Genomic DNA, 18328 nt, shown 5'->3' with positions numbered 1-18328 from the left:
ACAATGAAGCAAGATTATCCATGATTTGGTTTTTGTTGAAAGTTGGCATATTAGTACATATAGTTTTATATATTTTTGTTTATTTTTGAACACTTCCCATAAAAATATTAACCAAAAAACAAGTAGATTCTTATTGCGCACTGAGCAGGCTTCAGAGATAATAGTCATTTCTTCTCTCACATCCCCTCATCCTTTATCAATTCTGAGATGGATCCAATTTCTGAAACTGCTCCCTGGTTCTTCAAGTTGACAGGCTGCACATCTTAGAACAGCTAACCGTTCTGATGCTGCCCTGGTGTGGTGATGTACGAGTCAGTCAGGCCAGACTGTTGGAGCAACTGAAGAAGGTCCCACAGCTCGTCAAGCTTGGGCTGAAAAACTGGAGACTCACAGATGCAGAGATTAGAATTCTAGGTAGGTATACATACAGCGCTAAGAGAAAGGAAGTTAGCCCTCACAAAGGTCTTCAGTTGGCTTGTTCTATTTAGTTAGTTAGCTAGCATCTGATTTGCTTATTTATTTGACTCCTCTTTTTTATACAAACATATTGAAAGAGTGTTCACATATGTTAAAGAGTAAAATGATTGAAGACAACTGACCTGTCTTCAAGCATTTCACCTGAAGTGCTTAAAGGAAAAACATTCACATTATCTGATAAGGTGTATTATGTTAGGAATTGCTCTTCCTGGCCTTAACTATCTGAAATTCAGCAAGGCCCCTCCAATCTTGGGAAATATGTTTAAGCCACTTGTTGGGTATTCAAAACAAGTAAGGAAAAGAAAGAAAGAATATGTTAGTCGTTCAGTCGTGTCCAATTCTTTGTGACCCCATGGGCTGGAACCCCAGTCTTCTCTGTCCGTGGAATTCTCTAGGTGAGAATACCAGAGTGGATAGCCATTGCTTTCTCCAGGGGATCTTTCCAACCCAAGGACTGAACCCGCATCTCTTATGTCTCCTGCATTGCAGGCAGATTCTTTACCATCTGAGCCATCAGGGAAGCCCAAGTGCAATTTTAATGTAAATGGGGTCATGGAATACATTTAAGAAGTTGCAAAATAACCCAGGAACAAAAAAAGATAAATAGATGACTGAAGACAACAGCCTCAGGCAGTTGAAGTGTCCCCACGCTCTCTGTATTATCATGTCTGTGTAAGATGACTCCAAAATCTGTGGCTTACACAAACTATAGAACAAACAACTATAAACATTACCTCACATTCCTGTGGGTCAGGAATTTGGAAGCAGCTTCGCTGGGTGGTTCTGGCTTTGTGTCATGGGATTGCAGTACAGATTTGACTGGGGCTGCTGGAAACCTGCTTCCAAGGTGGCTCCTCACTGGGTTGGCAGGTTCGTGCTGGCTGTTGGATGGGGCACTAGTTTCTCATCCCTGGACCTCTCCTTACACTGCTTGCATGTCCTCAGAACATGGCAGCTCACTCTCTCCAGAGTAAGAGATCCAAAAGAGAAATCAGTTAGATGTTGCAATATCCTTTATGACCTAGCCTGGGAAGATCATTCTGGGGTCATCTCTGCTGTGTCCTATGGTTACTCATGTCAGCCCATCCCAGTGTGGGAGGGGACAACACAAAAGAGAGGACACTAGGAGGTGAGGATCATTGGAGCCAACTTGAAGGCTGACTACTATATTACCTAAGGCAAAGAATTGGTAAAAACAGCCTTGACTGCCTTCATCTCCCTCCCAGATTGTCTAGAAAGTATTTGTATGATACACATCATAAAACTTACCATTTTAACCATTTTAAAATCTACAGTTTTGTGGAATTCACGTTCTTAAGCAACCACCATCACCATCCATCTCTAGAACTTTTTCATTTTCCCTGGCTGAAACTCTGTACTCATTAAAGACTAACTCCCTCTTTTAAAAATTTCTCTTAGAGATGTGTATGTCTTTAATTCCTTAGGCTGCCCAAAGGGTCTGCAATTCTTAGTGGTGCTGAGATTCTGGGTCTTTCCTTCCCTTAATTCTTTTATTTATTTTTGCTTGCACTGGGTCTCTGCTGCTGTGCTTGGACTTTGGGGCTGCTCTTGGGTGCAGTGCCTGGGTTTCTGATCGTGGTGGCTTCTCTTGTTGTGGGACACAGGGTCTAGGGCACAGACGCTTCAGTAGTTGCAGCTTGCAGGCTTAGTTGCTCTGCAGCATGTGGGATCTTCCTGGATCAGGGACTGAACTGTGTGCTCTGCATTGGTAGGCAGATTCTTAACCCCTGGGCCACCAGGGAAGTCCTCTCCTTCTCTTTAATTTCTAACTCCACTTCTATCTCCTCTACCTGCTCCCTTCACCATCAAATCATATCATCCTGGGTGTCATTCTTTCAGGACCTTCTGCTATTCTGGGTGATATTGGAAGCAGGCGGGGTTTCTGTGACAGGCTAATTAGCTAATAAATAATCCTTCTCAGGTAACCTCATAACTAAAGCAAGTTGGAAAGGATATGTCTTTTCAAGGAGGCTGTTGGGAAGTGTGTAGAATTAGAATTACAGGTGAGGGAAGGCATTTTTACATAGAGACTCTTTATCATCTTTCAAATCTGTAAGTAGGTAGTTGCTTAACTTGCCCACTTCTGAGGCTGACTACTGAGACCAGAGGAGGAGATGCTGTGGTGGGTTTGTTAAGAACTAAGCTAAGGGAGTAATTTGCCATTTCACTTTAATAGCCTAGTGCCTAACAGCGTCCATATGTAAATGAGAGATATAAATATAACAGAAGACAGCCGACTCTTGGGAATTTACCTGTAATGATGTACCCCAAGATGCAAGTGAAAAAATGACAAAATGAGAACTAATTTATTCTCAAAGTGTTTTTAAAAAGAATTTGTGGAATTACCATTATATACCTAATAAAACATAACTATTATCCCTGTTTTAAAAACAGAGACATGGAACCTCCTTGGCAGTCCAGTGGTTAGGACTCTGCACTTCCTCTGCAGGGGCCGCCAGTTCCATTCCTGGTCAGGGAAATAAGATACCTCATGCCATGCAGCAAGGCCAAAAAATTTTTTTTAAAAAAGAAGCAGAGACATAAGAAAGTTGTCAGACCAAAGCAGGGAGAGGGCTAGAGACAGAAGAGTTGATGAAAGGAGCGAGAGCGTGCAGGTGCTGGCGTGACTCCTCTCCAGCCGTTTCCTCCACCTCCCAAAGGTATAAGGGCTTCCCAGGTGGCTCAGTGGCAAAGAATCTGCCTGCCAATAAAGGACACTCAGGTTTGATCCCTGGATCGGGAAGACCCCCTGGAGTATGAAATGGCAACCCACTCCAGATTCTTGCCTGGAAAATCCCATGGACAGAGGAGCCTGGTGGGCTACAGTCCTTGAGATCGCAAAGAGTCAGACACAACTAAGTGTGCACACGCATGCAGCTAGAGATATAAAAAGCAGTCTGCTTGGATGTGAGGCACTAGCCGAAGAGTGAGAGCCAAGCATTCTCTGCCTTTGGTCTCTAGCCAGGTGAAGAGACTGCTGTCTGTCAGTCCCCTCTAGAGGCTCCATCATTATGAAGTGGTTAAGTGAATTAGTTTTAGAGTCAGACAGACCTACCCATCCCTTCCACTTGATAGATGTATGGTCTGCAGCAACTTCAAGCTGCTGAACCTCAGTTTGCTCATCTGTCAAATGGGGATAATTACGATGCCTACCATATGAGAGGTTATTATACTAATCCATAATTGAGCTAATGAATAGTAAGAAGTTCAATACTGACTCGTTGTATATGCTCAATAAATGGTACTGTGATCATTATTTTCTGGCAGCTCCAAGGGGAACCAGATGCTAGGGTCATCTTCCTTCAAAACAGAACTTCTTCAGGCTGCTCACTTTTGATGTATAAGATCCTTCACAATAGAGCCCCAATCCACATTCCTCTCCACCTTCATCTTCTGCATGCCTCCCCACCTATGTGAGGCTGCATCCTCATGAACCTCTTGCTAGTCCTCCAAAATGCCTTTGTACATGCATTCCATCTAGGAAGTCCTTCACCTCCTCTACAGTCCTTTAAGACCTAGCTGATGTATCTCTTTTTTGGTGAAATAGTCTCCTTTTTTAAGAAAAATTATTTATTTTTAATTGGACAATAATTGCCTTATAATGTTGTGTTGGTTTCTGCCATATATCAACATAAATCAGCCATAGGTATACATATGTCCCTTCCTTCTTGAGCCTCCTTCCTACTCCATCTCACCCCTCTAGGTTGTTAGAGAGCACTAGGGTCAGTTTCCTGTGCTACTAGCAGCTTCCCACTAGCTACTCTTGGTGAAATAGTCTCCTTATGCTCTCTCTTCTGCACCCCTAAGAGTAACCTAGATGGTTGTTTTAAGCCTCTTGTCCAGAGTCTTTCAAATTTTTTTGCCTATGACCCACATTTTAAAAGTATATTTTATCTTGTTATCCAATGCACACATACACACACATTTTTATAGTATTTACATATACTTTAAAATCTTCTTAAAATCACTAAAAAAAAAAAAAGTGGTACATCTATGCAATGGAATATTAGCCATAAAAAAGCATGAAATGCCATTTGTAGAAACAGGGATGGACCTAGAAATGATCATGTGAAGTGAAGGAAGTCAGACAAGGAAATATTATATGACATCACTTATAAGTGGAATCTATAAAATGATGCAAATACTTATTTACAGACTCTTGGACATAAAAAAAATCTTATGGTTACCAAAGAAAACAGCAGGATTGGGGGCAGGTGGAGAATTAAATTGGAAGTTTTGGATTCACATATGCACACTACTATATATAAAATAGAGGGGCATCAGGACCTACTGTACAACACAGGGAACTTTCAATATCTTACAATAACCTATAATGGAAAAGAATCTGAACAGGAAAAATATATATACAGAACTAAATCACTTTGGTGTACACCTGAAACTAACATATTATAAATTAACTATCAGTTCAGTTCAGTTCAGTCGCTCAGTCGTGTCCGACTCTTTGCGACTCCATGAATTGCAGTACGCCAGGCCTCCCTGTTCATCACCAACTCCTGGAGTTCACCCAGACTCACGCCCTTCGAGTCAGTGATGCCATCCAGCCATCTCATCCTCTGTCGTCCCCTTCTCCTCCTGCCCCCAATCCCTCCCAGCATCAGAGTCTTTTCCAATGAGTCAAGTCTTCGCATGAGGTGGCCAAAGTACTGGAGCTTCAGCTTTAGCATCATTCCTTCCAAAGAAATCCCAGGGCTGATCTCCTTCAGAATGGACTGGTTGGATCTCCTTGCAGTCCAAGGGACTCTCAAGAGTCTTCTCCAACACCACAGTTCAAAAGCATCAGTTCTTCAGTGCTCAGCCTTCTTCACAGTCCAACTCTCACATCCATACATGACCACTGGAAAAACCATAGCCTTGACTAGACAGACCTTAGTCGGCAAAGTAATGTCTCTGCTTTTGAATATGCTATCTAGGTTGGTCATAACTTTTCTTCCAAGGAGTAAGCATCTTTTAATTTCATGGCTGCAGTCACCATCTGCAGTGATTTTGGAGCCCAGAAAAATAAAGTCTGCCACTGTTTCCACTGTTTCCCCATCTATTTCCCATGAAGTGATGGGACCAGATGCCATGATCTTCATTTTCTGAATGTTGAGCTTTAAGCCAACTTTTTCACTCTCCACTTTCACTTTCATCAAGAGGCTTTTGAGTTCCTCCGCACTTTCTGCCATAAGGGTGGTGTCATCTGCATATCTGAGGTGATTGATATTTCTCCTGGCAATCTTGATTCCAGCTTGTGTTTCTTCCAGTCCAGCGTTTCTCATGATGTACTCTGCATATAAGTGAAATAAGCAGGGTGACAATATACAGCCTTGACCTACTCCTTTTCCTATTTGGAACCAGTCTGTTGTTCCATATCCAGTTCTAACTGTTGCTTCCTGACCTGCATACAGATTTTTCAATAGGCAGGTCAGGTGGTCTGGTATTCCCATCTCTTGAAGAATTTTCCACAGTTCATTGTGATCCACACAGTCAAAGGCTTTGGCATAGTCAATAAATGAAGCAGGGCAAAGACTAATAGAGTTTTGCCAAGAAAACGCACTGGTCAGAGCAAACACCCTCTTCCAACAACACAAGAGAAAAATTAACTATACTTCAATTTTAAAAATGATTTTAAAAACTGCTCTAATCCATAAGCTAGTTCCAGGGCTTCTGTTCCTGTGGTCCCTCCTGGCTCTGCATTTCTGTCTTTGTGTGACTCTGGATCTGTGTCAACTTACCCCTTTCCCTATTCTCCAAGTTACTCAGATGGGGAGAATCCACTTATCCTTAACATCTACAAGAAGGTCCCAGTATAATTACAGATGTAGCAGATTCACTGAATGCTTCTAAGTATTTGTAAATGTGGGCTTACATGATAGCTCTGAATAGCACTGAAGTTTAATATTGGCTCTTCCCCTTTCTCAAATAGATGCAAGACCATTTCTGCCAATTCAGGCTCCAGTTGCCTGTCAACTGCCCTGTCCTATTTCATCACCATCTCTTACAATCCCCCCCAAAAAAAAAAATCCTTCTATGTTGTTATGAAGAGTAACTCAATCACCTCTAGCCCCCTAATACCAAACTCAGTTCAGGACCTTCCTTCACACTGTTGTTCAGTCGCTAAGTCGCGTCCAGTCTTTTACCACACCATGGACTATAGCCTGCCAGGCTCCTCTGTCCATGGGATTTCCCAGGCAAGAATACTGGAGAGGGTTGCTAGTTTCTTCTCCAGGGGATCTTCCTGACCCAGGGATTGAACCCGGGTCTCCTGCATTGACAGGAGGATTCCTTACCACTGAGCCACCAGGGAAGCCCTTCCTTCACATAGCCACACTAATGTGCTCTATGAATAACAGGCTTCACATTCTTCCCCTCTACTGCTGGGCTCTATTAACAGCAGAGAGAAGAATAGATTTATTTCCTCCATAATATGAATCATGTTAAAAGGCAGAAGAAGCCAAAATCAGGGTTCATTTTAGTTTTGTTTTTTAATTGATGTGTAACATACGCACAGAAAGTGTACAAATCCTAAGTAGATAGTACAATGAATTTTCATAAGGTTCATATACCCATGTAACTAGTACCCAGATCAAGACGTGGAAGATTAAAAAAAAAAAGAAAGAAACAAAAGATTCTCAGTTTTGTAGCTCCCTTCTCCCAGCTTCCTGACTTCTATCTAACATCATAGATTAGTCTTGGCTGCTTTTTAATTTTACATAAATGGAATCATACACTGTATATTCTTTTGAGTTTTCTTTGGTTCAATATCATGTGTGTTAAATTCATCCATATTATTATGTGTAGGCAAGATTCATTCATTCTCATTGCTGTAAAATCTATTGTGTGAACATACTTCAACTGGTTTTTTCCATTCTACTGTTAATATTTGAGTAATTTGATCTTTTGAATACTATAAATAGTGCTGCTATGAACATCCTTGTGTACATCTTTTGGTGAACATATGGGCACATTTCTGCTGGGTGTCTACATAGGAGTGGGTTTGGTTTACAGGTAAAGCATATTTTAAGCTTTGGGCTTTGCTGGTGGTTCAAATGGTAGAGTCTGCTTACAATGTAGGAGACCCGGGTTTGATCCCTGGGTTGGGAAGATCCCCTGGAGAAGAAAATGGCTACCTACTCCAGTATTCTTGCCTGGAGAGTATCATGGACAGAGGAACCTGGTGGGCTACAGTTCATGGGGTCACAAAGTGTTGGATGCAACTGACTTTCACTTTTCATATGTTCAGCTTTAATATGCATGTCAGTCTTCCAATGTACTTATATTCAATTCAGGTTTTAAAAACCTGTGGTTTTCATTATTACACACAGATAGCCATTTATTTTTGTTAGAGCACTTACCATTTGAACTTAGAGAATGTATTCATATATCTATCTGTCCCACTTAACTGTGAGATCTTAGAGAACAGGGCTCAGGCCATTAGACTTGGTGTTGAGTGTATATCCCACACTAAATACCTATGTTGTATAAAAGAACTTATAGCACCTCCACTATTTGCCATGAGATATAGGCTAGCTTGGGTTCTTAGAAAACTCATTATAGTAAATGCTATTTTCTTATACATATAAAATCATACCCAAATTCTGAAATACATTTGTATGATTTCATAAACTCTTTATGATATCTGAACCAACCAACTCTTCAAACCTCTAGCATAAGTTTCTTGACTCTGGTCCATAGTACTTCTCCTGGCTTAGAGCTGGCTTTGGGATTCCCATCCCTATTAAGTGATGGTATATGTGATGGATGAGACACAATATGTCTTGAGATGGGATAATAAAATTCAGGCTAGTAATAAGAGATGGGGACTCTAATGAAATATAGGCTCCATAGGAAGAAGCAGGGAGGAAATATGTCATAGGAAGTGTTTATTGAAATATGTGGTAGATAAGATGTGCTGGAGACATAAGGTGTATTTTCAGAAAAGTACCTCTTTACCAGCGGTTTTAGATACCTCCTGGTCCTAACTGAAACCTGGCTCTCCCCTACAGCTCTCTTAATCAATCACTTTTATTCTCTTGATCTTTATGCCTCTCAGGGTCCAAAAGGCAAGGTCAATTTCTCCTTGATTTTCACTGTCCTTCCAGTCCACTCCTCCAACCTCATGAAGGATCCCTACTTCCATGTGGCTTAGGCCATTTAACTGAACTATGGCTTGTCCTTATTGCTACGAATTCTGAATTTACTGTCATCTTTTCTTATGCACTGAAGCCTTTGACAACTGTCTTACAGAATTCCTCACCCTCTAATTTTGGTCATCAACTGAGAAGACTTCACTTCTTATGTGAAACTACTCAGGCAACACTCAGGAACCTCCTCTTTGGTCCTTCCCTTCTATTATCCTTCACCCATCTGTGAGGATGGAATTATCAGATTATGATAACTCCACCTAAAGCTGTTCTACAAGATATTAAATTCAGACGATTCATTCTCAAACAGCCTTCTAAGTTTCCATGTTAGTTACGTAGTGACTCATCACCAGTTCATTTCATTTGGACATCCAGTCCATTGAGCCCACTACCACTTTCCTAATAAATTTCTCCTGTTTATTTTGACTTTTCTTCCCACCTAGTCTAAATTCCATCCTTCATCCTGCAAACGTTCTTGTCAAAATAGCTGAAACCCTTGTGGCCCACAGTATGACAAGTCAATTTAGGCAAAGACATTTAGTGATGACCTGTGTGTGTGATAGATGCAAAAGTGAAATGAAGAAAGTGTAATGAGAGATGGAATTTCTAAATAACGACTACTTAATGAGATGCAGGGAGAAAATGAGAGTGGAGGTGAGGTGTGAAATTAGATACAGTGGTTAGGGTGTATTTGCTGGCAAAACTGAAAGCCTGGATTGTCCTCAATTTTCCACTTGTTCTGTACCTACACTCAGACCACTGGGAAAAATCACACAATTTGGCAGATAGGTACACTTCAGGTTTATAGTGACAAATTTCAATGAAAATACTTAGAGAAAATGGTAAGAAAGCATTATATATAGAAATATAGCATGCAGCAAGAGCAGGGCTTGGTAAAATGCTTGTAGTCTTAAATACTTATATTAGAAGAGAAGAAAGGCTGAAAATTATTGCTTCTAATTTAAGAAGCCAGAAAAGAGTAAACTCAAGATAATAAACATAAGAATATAAATCAATGAAATAGAAGACAAAAATAAGTTTAAAGAAAGATTGGTAAAGCTTAAAACAGTTTTTTAAAGAGTAACGAATAGAGATTAAAAATTAAGCAAAATTGATCAAGAAAAAGCAGAGCAACATAAATAATTTCATTAACCAATGTGGAGACCTAGGCACATGAATGTTTGTAGTGGCTTTATTCATATCACATATCTGATAAAGGACTACTATCTAGAATACATAAAGAACTCCTACAACTCATTGATAAAAAGACAACTTGATAGAGTTTAGAGAAGACAAAGAATCTAAATAGGCATTTCTCCAAAGAAGATATATAAATGGCTAATAAACATCAGAAAAAATGCTCAGTATCATTAGCCATCAGGGAAATGAAAACCAAAGCCACAGTGAAATGCCTCTTACCATCCACTAGGATGGTTAAATAAAAAACGGACAGGTAATAAAAAGTGTTGACAAGGACATAGAAAAAGTGGAGCCCTCCTATGCTGGTGGTTGGACTGTTTCTTACTTAGGAAAACATTCTGGCACCTCTTCAAAAGGTTAAACATAGAGTTACCAATTCCACCCTGAGGAATCCAAGAGAAATGAAAATATGTGTCCATACAAAAGCATGCATAAATATGTGTCCATACAAAAGCATGCATAACAATGTTCATCGCGTATTTTATAATCCCAAAGTGGAAACAACCCAAGTGTCCATCACTGCTAAATGGATACACACAATGTGATGTATCTACAAAATAGAGTGTTATTCAGCTGTTAAAAGGAATGAAGTGTTAGAACACACTGTAACATGGATGAACCTTGAAAATACCACACTAAGTGAAAGAAGCCAGTCACAGAAGACCATATATAGTATGATTACATTTACATGAAATGTCCAAAATGGGCAAATCCATAGTGACGAAAAGTGGATTAATGGTTGCCAGTGTTGGGGGGTGGGGTGAGAATGACTGCTAATGCTGTGGAGTTCAGTTTTGGGGGTGATGAAGATGTCCTGGAATTAGATAATGGTGTACCACTTTGTGGATATACTAAAACCCACTATGTTGTTGCTGTTTAGTTGCCCAGTCATGTCTCTTTTGAGACCCCAATCCCATGGATTGGGATTTTTCAAGCAATAAGACTGGAATGGCTTGCCATTTCCTTTTTCCAGGGGGTCATCACAACCCAGGAACTGAACCCGAGTCTCCTGCCCGCATCTCCTGCGTTGCAGGTGGATTCTTTACTGCTGAGCCTGTGGGGAAGCCCAAAACCCATTATAGTTATACTTTAAAAGGTTGAATTTTATGGTATGTATACTATATATATAGAAGACCCTAAAGGTATATCCTAAGCAACTGTATTTACACAGTACTTGTCAAAACTGTATTTTTAAAAATACAAAAGAATGACAAACTCTAAATCAGAAGAGCAGTTTCCGTGGGTCAGTGGGGACAGATGTGTACAACAGGAGGATACCACATAATAGATCCAAGTTTTTATCCATGTTCTATTCTCAGATTAAGTGATAGATTCATGAGTGAGTAGGTGAAATTAGTGATCTATCCAATTCTGAATAAACAATAAACACAACCTGTCAACATTTCCTGACAATCTTGCTGTGCCTCTGTATGCAGCTTTCTCTATATAAACAAATATAAACTTTATTCTCCGTAATCCATGTCTTTCTCTATTTCACAATGAATGTGATTTCCTCCCCCCACCCTTTTCTTATTACATTATAGTGGGTCTATCCCCTTTTAAGGGCAGTCTCTTTGCTCTAGCCTTGATTGAGATCCCATCCCTGCCCTCATCCCTGTTCAAGATCATTTCAACAATTATGCCCTTCTTTACTCTTTCCTGGTGGCTCAGAGTTTAAAGCGTCTGCCTGCAGTGCAGGAGACCTGGGTTTGATCCCTGCGTCGGGAAGATCCCCTGGAGAAGGAAAAGGCAACCCACTCCAGTATTCTTGCCTGGAGAATCCCATGGATGGAGGAGCCTGGTAGGCTACAGTCCATGGGGTTGCAAAGAGTTGGACACGACTGAGCGACTTCACTTTCACTTTACTCTTTCCTATCAATTCTTAAAGGTACTCAAATCTCTCTCATTTTATACAGAACTCTTCCTGACTTCTATCTTCCCCCTACGACTATCATCCTCTCCCTCCTTCCCTTCAAGGCAAAAATTTATGTACCCTCAACACATCTCCACTATCTGACCATCCTCTGCTTCCTTCTTATTCCAGCTGACGCTACACACTTGCATATGACTCAATGGATATTTCCCCAAAGTGTTTGACTTACCTATGCAAAAGTTGACACTGAGTACTCTCTCCTTTTCAAAATGTTCTCTTGACTTCCATGCTGCCTCGGTTACTTCTCAGCCTCCTTTTCCATGGCAGTTCCTCCATACAGATGTTAAATGCTCCCGATCTTCCTTAGAACCTGGTCCTAGGTTCTCCGCTCTTCCTTAGAGAGTACACTTCATCTTAAAGCTTTAATTGTCATGTTTAAATTCTGACCCCCGAGATTTTGTTTCTCCCTGATCAGCAGTCTGGGACTATTGAATAGGAATCATTGTGAGCTCAGGGATCTACTGCACCTGTTCTCACTTACTTTTTTAGATGACATAGTTTGATTTATATGTTTGAGGCTAAACTCACAATCTAGCATGTTCTCAAAAAGACAGGCATCACATCTGAACTCCATTATCCAATTTTTTTCCTCAAAAAAAAAACCCACCACCACTGACTATACTTATGTTCTAGCTCAGTGCTAAGTTCTGGGCCAAATCATTCTGCCACATGGATCCTCAGAATTTTCCAAGTGCTCTGTTTTGCTTTCTACTTGTAATTTTTTTAAAATAGCATCTTATTGTTAGACACAGTAGCTTTTGGGGGTCTCTGAAAAAAACTAAATTTATGAAGTCTGTTTTTCCTGTTCCCTATGTTGCCTCATTTCTTGGGAGCTTTTTGTTCGACTTTTTGTCTGTCTTTAGTTCCTTGTTGGAGGCTGTTCTCAACTGTCTGGTATTCCTGAACTCTTCTCTTCACATTTTAGAGTGAGGCACAAGTTGGTAGGAAGCTCCCTGCACCTGACGGAGGGGCTTAGGTTTACCCTGGGTGGTCAGGAAAGAAAAATAGCTTTTCCTGTGTAGGGCCTTTCCTTGGAGGCAATTCAATTTTCCCTGAGAAGGATCCTTCTTTCTCCTGGAGTATATAAGCCCAGTTGCCACTCTTCTGCAAATGAAGTGGGGCTAAAAGATCTATTGCCTTTGTGTGTTCCCAAGGCACCTGGACGCACCACAGCACCTATCTTCCATCTAGTTACTTCGTTATGTATGTTTTCACACTACATGTAAGCCCAAGGAGACAGAGCCCATATGTCCTTTTATGTTATCCCCAGCACTGAGCAACTTCACTTTCACGCATTGGAGAAGGAAATGGCAACCCACCCCAGTGTTCTTGCCTGGAGAATCCCAGGGACAGAGGGAGCCTGGTGGGCTGCCTTCTATGGGGTAGCAGAGTCAGACACGACTGACGTGACTTAGCAGCAGCAGCACCCAGCACTATCCAGGGTACATGGTAGGCACTCAAAACTTTTTGTTGAATGAGTAAGTGGGAAGAGCTCTGGCTCAGGGGGACTACAGGGTGGTCTCTGCCACACTAGAGCTTTGTTTAAGTTGTAGGAACCCTTCAAGGATCAGAATCCTATCCAGAGAATCTGAGATTCTGCCTGGAATTAGGATCAAGCCACTTGCATTCTCCACAAGCCACATACAGCCTACAGAGCTAAATGTCACTGATTCCTCTTCTCTCAGTAGTCTGCTCCTCATGACGACAAAAACACCAGATCGAGTGAACAAAATGTGTACCCTTGTGGATTACACTGCTTGTTCTTGGTGCGTGTGCTTGTGCACATTCTGGTTATTATCCCCAAATCTCTCTAACTGATACCATTCTTTAAGCCTGGCAAGTAGCCTGTATAAATAGCTTACCCTTTGAGGGTGGGATGGGCTTGAAATTCTTCTTCCTTAAAGTTCCTTTCAGGTGCTGCAATCTGTTCTGGTAATTGAGGAGAAATGAAGTTGCTTTTTTGTGGGGGAAGGAACTTTATATGCAGACATGGCAACCAGTATTTTGACTGAACACATACTTTGCTGGGAAGAACCTGGGAACGAGGCAGAGACAGAAAGGACTTGAGAAAGAGGTTTAAGAAGAGAAGGGAGAAACCTATGAGGAAGAAAGAAGGGCTCATTATGGGAAGGAGGAAGAAAGGAGGAATGAGGCCCTATGTATGATTGAGGGTGGGCACAGGCTAAGCTGGTCTAAGGAGACCCAGCCACACCTTGGCTTACATAGCAGAGCTATATTCCCCTCTCCTATAACACTCAGGACTGTGCAGTCCAGGCAGGTGGAGTGGCTTTGCTCTGTGCAGTCTTTCAGACAGAAACCTACATGTTCTTTACTCCTCTGTTTCTTAGGGTGTTACCTTTGACTTCATGGTAATGGCCAGGATATTTACCTTTCCATTGTAGGAGTACTTTAAAAAAGAAAATTTAAACATTTATTTATTTATGGTTGTGCGAGGTCTTTGTTGCTACACAGGCTTTTCTCCAATTGTGAAGAGCGGGGTCTATTCTCTAGTTGCAGTAAGCATGCTTCTTCTTGCAGTGGCTTCTCTTGTTGCAGAGCAGACTATAGGGTGCATGGACTCAGTATTTGTAGCTGGCAGGCTCTTGAACACAGGCTTAACAATGGTGGCGTAAGGGCTTAGCTGCTGCCAGCCATGTGGGATCTGCCTGGACCAGGGATTGAAACCCTGTCTCCTGCATTGGCAGGTGGATTCTGATCCACTGAGCCACCAGGGCAGCCCTGTTCAGTTCAGTCACTCAGTTCTGTCCGACTCTTTGCAACCCCATGGAATGCAGCATGCCAGGTCTCCCTCTCCATTACCAACTCCTGGAGTTTACTCATGTCCATTGAGTCAGTGATGCCATCCAACCATCTCATCCTGTCATCTCCTTCTCCTCCCACCTTCCATCTTTCCCAGCATCAGGGTCTTATCAAATGAGTCAATTCTTCCCATCAGGTGGCCAAAGTATTGGAGTTTCAGCTTCAGCATCAGTCCTTCCAATGAATATTCAGGACTGATTTCCTTTAAGATAGACTGGCTGGATCTCCTTGCAGTCCAAGGGACTCTCAAGAGTCTTCTCCAACATCACAGTTCAAAGGCATCAATTCTTCGGCACTCAGCTTTCTTTATAGTCCTAACTCTCACATCCATGCATGACTACTGAAAAACCATGGCTTTGACTAGACGGACCTTTGTTGGCAAAATAGTATCTCTGCTTTTTAATATGCTGTCTAGGTTTGTCATAACTTTGCAAGGAGTAAGCGTCTTTTAATTTCATGGCTGCAATCACCATCTGTAGATTTTGGACCCCCCAAAATAGTCTCTCACTGTTTCTATTGTTTCCCCATCTATTTGCCATGAAATGATGGGACCTGATGCCATGGTCTTAATTTTCTGAATGTTGAGTTTTAAGCCAATTTTTTCACTCTCCTCTTTCACTTTCAAGAGGCTCTTTAGTTCTTCTTTGCTTTCTGCCATAAGGATGGTGCCGTAAGGGCAGTCCCTGGAGGAGGAACTTTAGAGTGCCCCATTCTATAAGGAAATTCCTGAAGAGTTTAAAGAGGGTTAAAAATAACAACCCTAAAACTCTTTATCTTGAGATACTGAAGGAGTTTACTTACTCAAGTTTAGTTTGGAACATTTCACACCCAAAGAAACAATCATTAGGTAGTGTATGCTTCTCCAGAAGAGGAAATGACCTAATGTTGCCAAAGTCTGACTCCAGTTTTCAAAACAGGTGCTGAATATTTCAATTTTATCTCCCACATCTCAATTTTTACACAATCTTCCATTACTTGGAAAAGTCAGGAAAAGAGAAAAAGTATGTAAGTCATTTATCTTGATTTGTTATAATTCCTATTTATCAGATTCCCTTACACTTTAGGAAAAATATAATTTGTAAATATAATGAACCAGGTTTATAATCACTTTTCTAACTACACGGAGAATTTCTTTCTTAAGTGAAGCACTGGTCCAAATATAGCCATTTCTCTTAAAACAAAACCAAACCATTTTTCCAGTTAATAGATTTATTTCTGTTTTTATTCAGGTGTATTTTTTGAAGAGAATCCTCTGGAAAACTTCCAGCAGTTGGATTTGGCAGGAAATTGTGTAAGCAGTGATGGATGGCTTGCCTTCATGAGTGGATTTGAGAATCTTAAGCAACTGGTGTTTTTTGACTTCAGTACGAAAGCACTCTTACCTGATGCATCATTAGTCAGGAAACTTAGCCATGTGTTATCCAAACTAACTTTTCTGCAAGAGGTTCAGCTTGTTGGGTGGCAACTTGATGACGATGATGTCAGTGTTCTTAAAGGTGCTTTTCAACTAGTAATTGCTTAAATAAAGGGTACCCTAAGCCTCTGAATGCTCTGGGGACTCCATTACTTTCAGCCTGGTGATTTAAAAATCTTTGCTCAAAAAAACTGCCCCAGGTGCCCTGCATACTTATAAGAAATGTATGCTTACCATTGTAAGTTACTGAGATGTTTGCATTGTTTCTTTAAATTGCATGATTGCAATAAAGGCCTGGCTAATAAAAATATGCTAACTTTGCTCATATACTTCAAGAGTCTGAAAGTAAACAGCAATCCACTATATATCTAAAAATTATCCTTCTCAACAGTGTCTGCCTAACTCACCCTTTCTAAACGTTTTCTTCTTTTACGGATATAAGGATGATGTGGGGCATCATCGCCTTCTTAGCTGGCCTCTTCCATGGAAATCAACTTTCTTAATTTCATCACTCAAATAAAAAGGAGACAGAAAAGAGGAGGATGCTAGGAAAATGAGGCCAAAGAGGAGGAAGTGGGAGGGAGTTTAACTTGATGACATGTATAAACAGGTGAATTTAACACAGATGACCATTTTATCTACTACTGTGGGCAAGAATCCCTTAGAAGAAATGGAGTAGCCATCACAGTCAAGAGTCTGAAATGTAGTACTTGGATGCAATCTCAAAAATGACAGAATGATCTGTTCATTCCCAAGGCAAACCATTCCATATCACAGTAATGCAAGTCTATGCTCCGACCAGTAATGCTGAAGAAGCTGAAGCTGAACAGTTCTATGGAGACCTACAAGACATTCTAGAACTAACACCCAAAAAGATGTCCGTTCCATTATAGGGGACTGGAATGCAAAAGTAGGAAGTCAAAAAACACCTAGAGTAACAGGCAAATTTGGCCTTGGAGTACGGAATGAAGCAGGGCAAAGGCTAATAGAGTTTTGTGAAGAGAACGCACTGCTCATAGCAAACACCCTCTTCCAACAACACAAGACTCTACACATGGACATCACCAGATGGTCAACACAGAAATCAGACTGATTATATTCTTTGCAGCCAAAGATGGAGAAGCTCTATACAATCAGCAAAAACAAGACCGGGAGCTGACCGTGGCTCAATTCATGAACTCCTTATTGTCAAATTCAGACTTATATTGAAGAAAGTAGGGAAAACCACTAGACCATTCAGGTATGACCTAAATCAAATTCCTTACGATTATACAGTGGGAGTGACAACTAGATTCAAGGGATTATATCTGATAGACTGAGTGCCTGAAAAACTATGGATGGAGGTTGGTGACACGGTACAGGAGGCAGTGATCAAGACCAAGAAAAAGAAGTGCAAAAAGGCAAAATGGTTATCTGAGGAGGTCTTACAAATAGCTGAGAAAAGAAGAGAAGCTAAAGGCAAAGGAGAAAAGGAAAGATATACCTATTTGAATGGAGAGTCCCAAAGAATAATAGCAAGGAGAGATAAGAAAACCTTCCTCAGTGATCAATGCAAAGAAACAGAGGAAAACAACAGAATGGGAAAGACTAGATAACTCAAGAAAACTAGAGATACCAAGGGAACACTTCATACAAAGATGGGCACAATAAAGGACAGAAATGGTATGGACCTAATAGAAGCAGAAGATATTAAGAAGACGTGGCAAGAATACACAGAACTGTACAAAAAGATCTTCACAACCCAGATAATCATGATGGGGTGATCACCTAGAGCCAGACATCCTGGAACACAAAGTCAAGTGGGTCTTAGGAAACATCACAATGAACAAAGCTAGTGGAGGTAATGGAATTCCAGTTGAGCTATTTCAACTCCTAAAAGATGATGCTGTGAAAGTGCTGCACTCAATATGCCAGCAAATTTGGAAATCTCAGCAGTGGCCACAGGACTGGAAAAGGTCAGTTTTCATTCCAACCCCAAAGAAAGGCAATGCCAAAGAATGCTCAAACTACAGCACAACTGCACTCATTTCACACACTAGCAAAGTAATGCTCAAATTTCTCAAAGCCAGGCTTCAACAGTATGTGAACCATGAACTTGCAGATAATCAAGCTGTAATTAGAAAAGGCAGAGGAACCAGAGATCAAATTGCCAACATCCATTGGATCATAAAAAAGTAAGAGAGGTCCAGAAAAACGTCTACTTCTGCATACTATGCCAAAGCTTTTGATTGTGTGGCTCACAACTGTGGAAAATTCTTGAAGAGATGGGAATACCAGACCACCTTACCTGCTTCCTGAGAAATCTGTATGCAGGTCAAG

At 41.0% G+C, this 18328-nt stretch overlaps 1 protein-coding gene across 1 annotated transcript in view; it reads left to right on the top strand.

Moving 5' to 3' along the window:
* Positions 1-16136, top strand: part of NLRC4 (NLR family CARD domain containing 4) — a 46746-nt gene extending 30610 nt beyond the window's left edge. Inside the window, exons 8-9 of the mRNA XM_005686398.2 lie at positions 247-414; positions 15825-16136. Of these exons, the coding sequence (XP_005686455.2) occupies positions 247-414; positions 15825-16117 (461 nt within the window). The 3' untranslated portion in view covers positions 16118-16136. The remainder of the gene's footprint in view (positions 1-246; positions 415-15824) is intronic.

Source organism: Capra hircus, chromosome 11, assembly GCF_001704415.2.
Source record: "Capra hircus breed San Clemente chromosome 11, ASM170441v1, whole genome shotgun sequence".
Classification (NCBI taxonomy): domain Eukaryota; kingdom Metazoa; phylum Chordata; class Mammalia; order Artiodactyla; family Bovidae; genus Capra; species Capra hircus.
The sequence above is the reverse complement of the archived record's forward strand: the minus strand, read 5'-3'. Positions and strand labels throughout refer to the sequence as shown.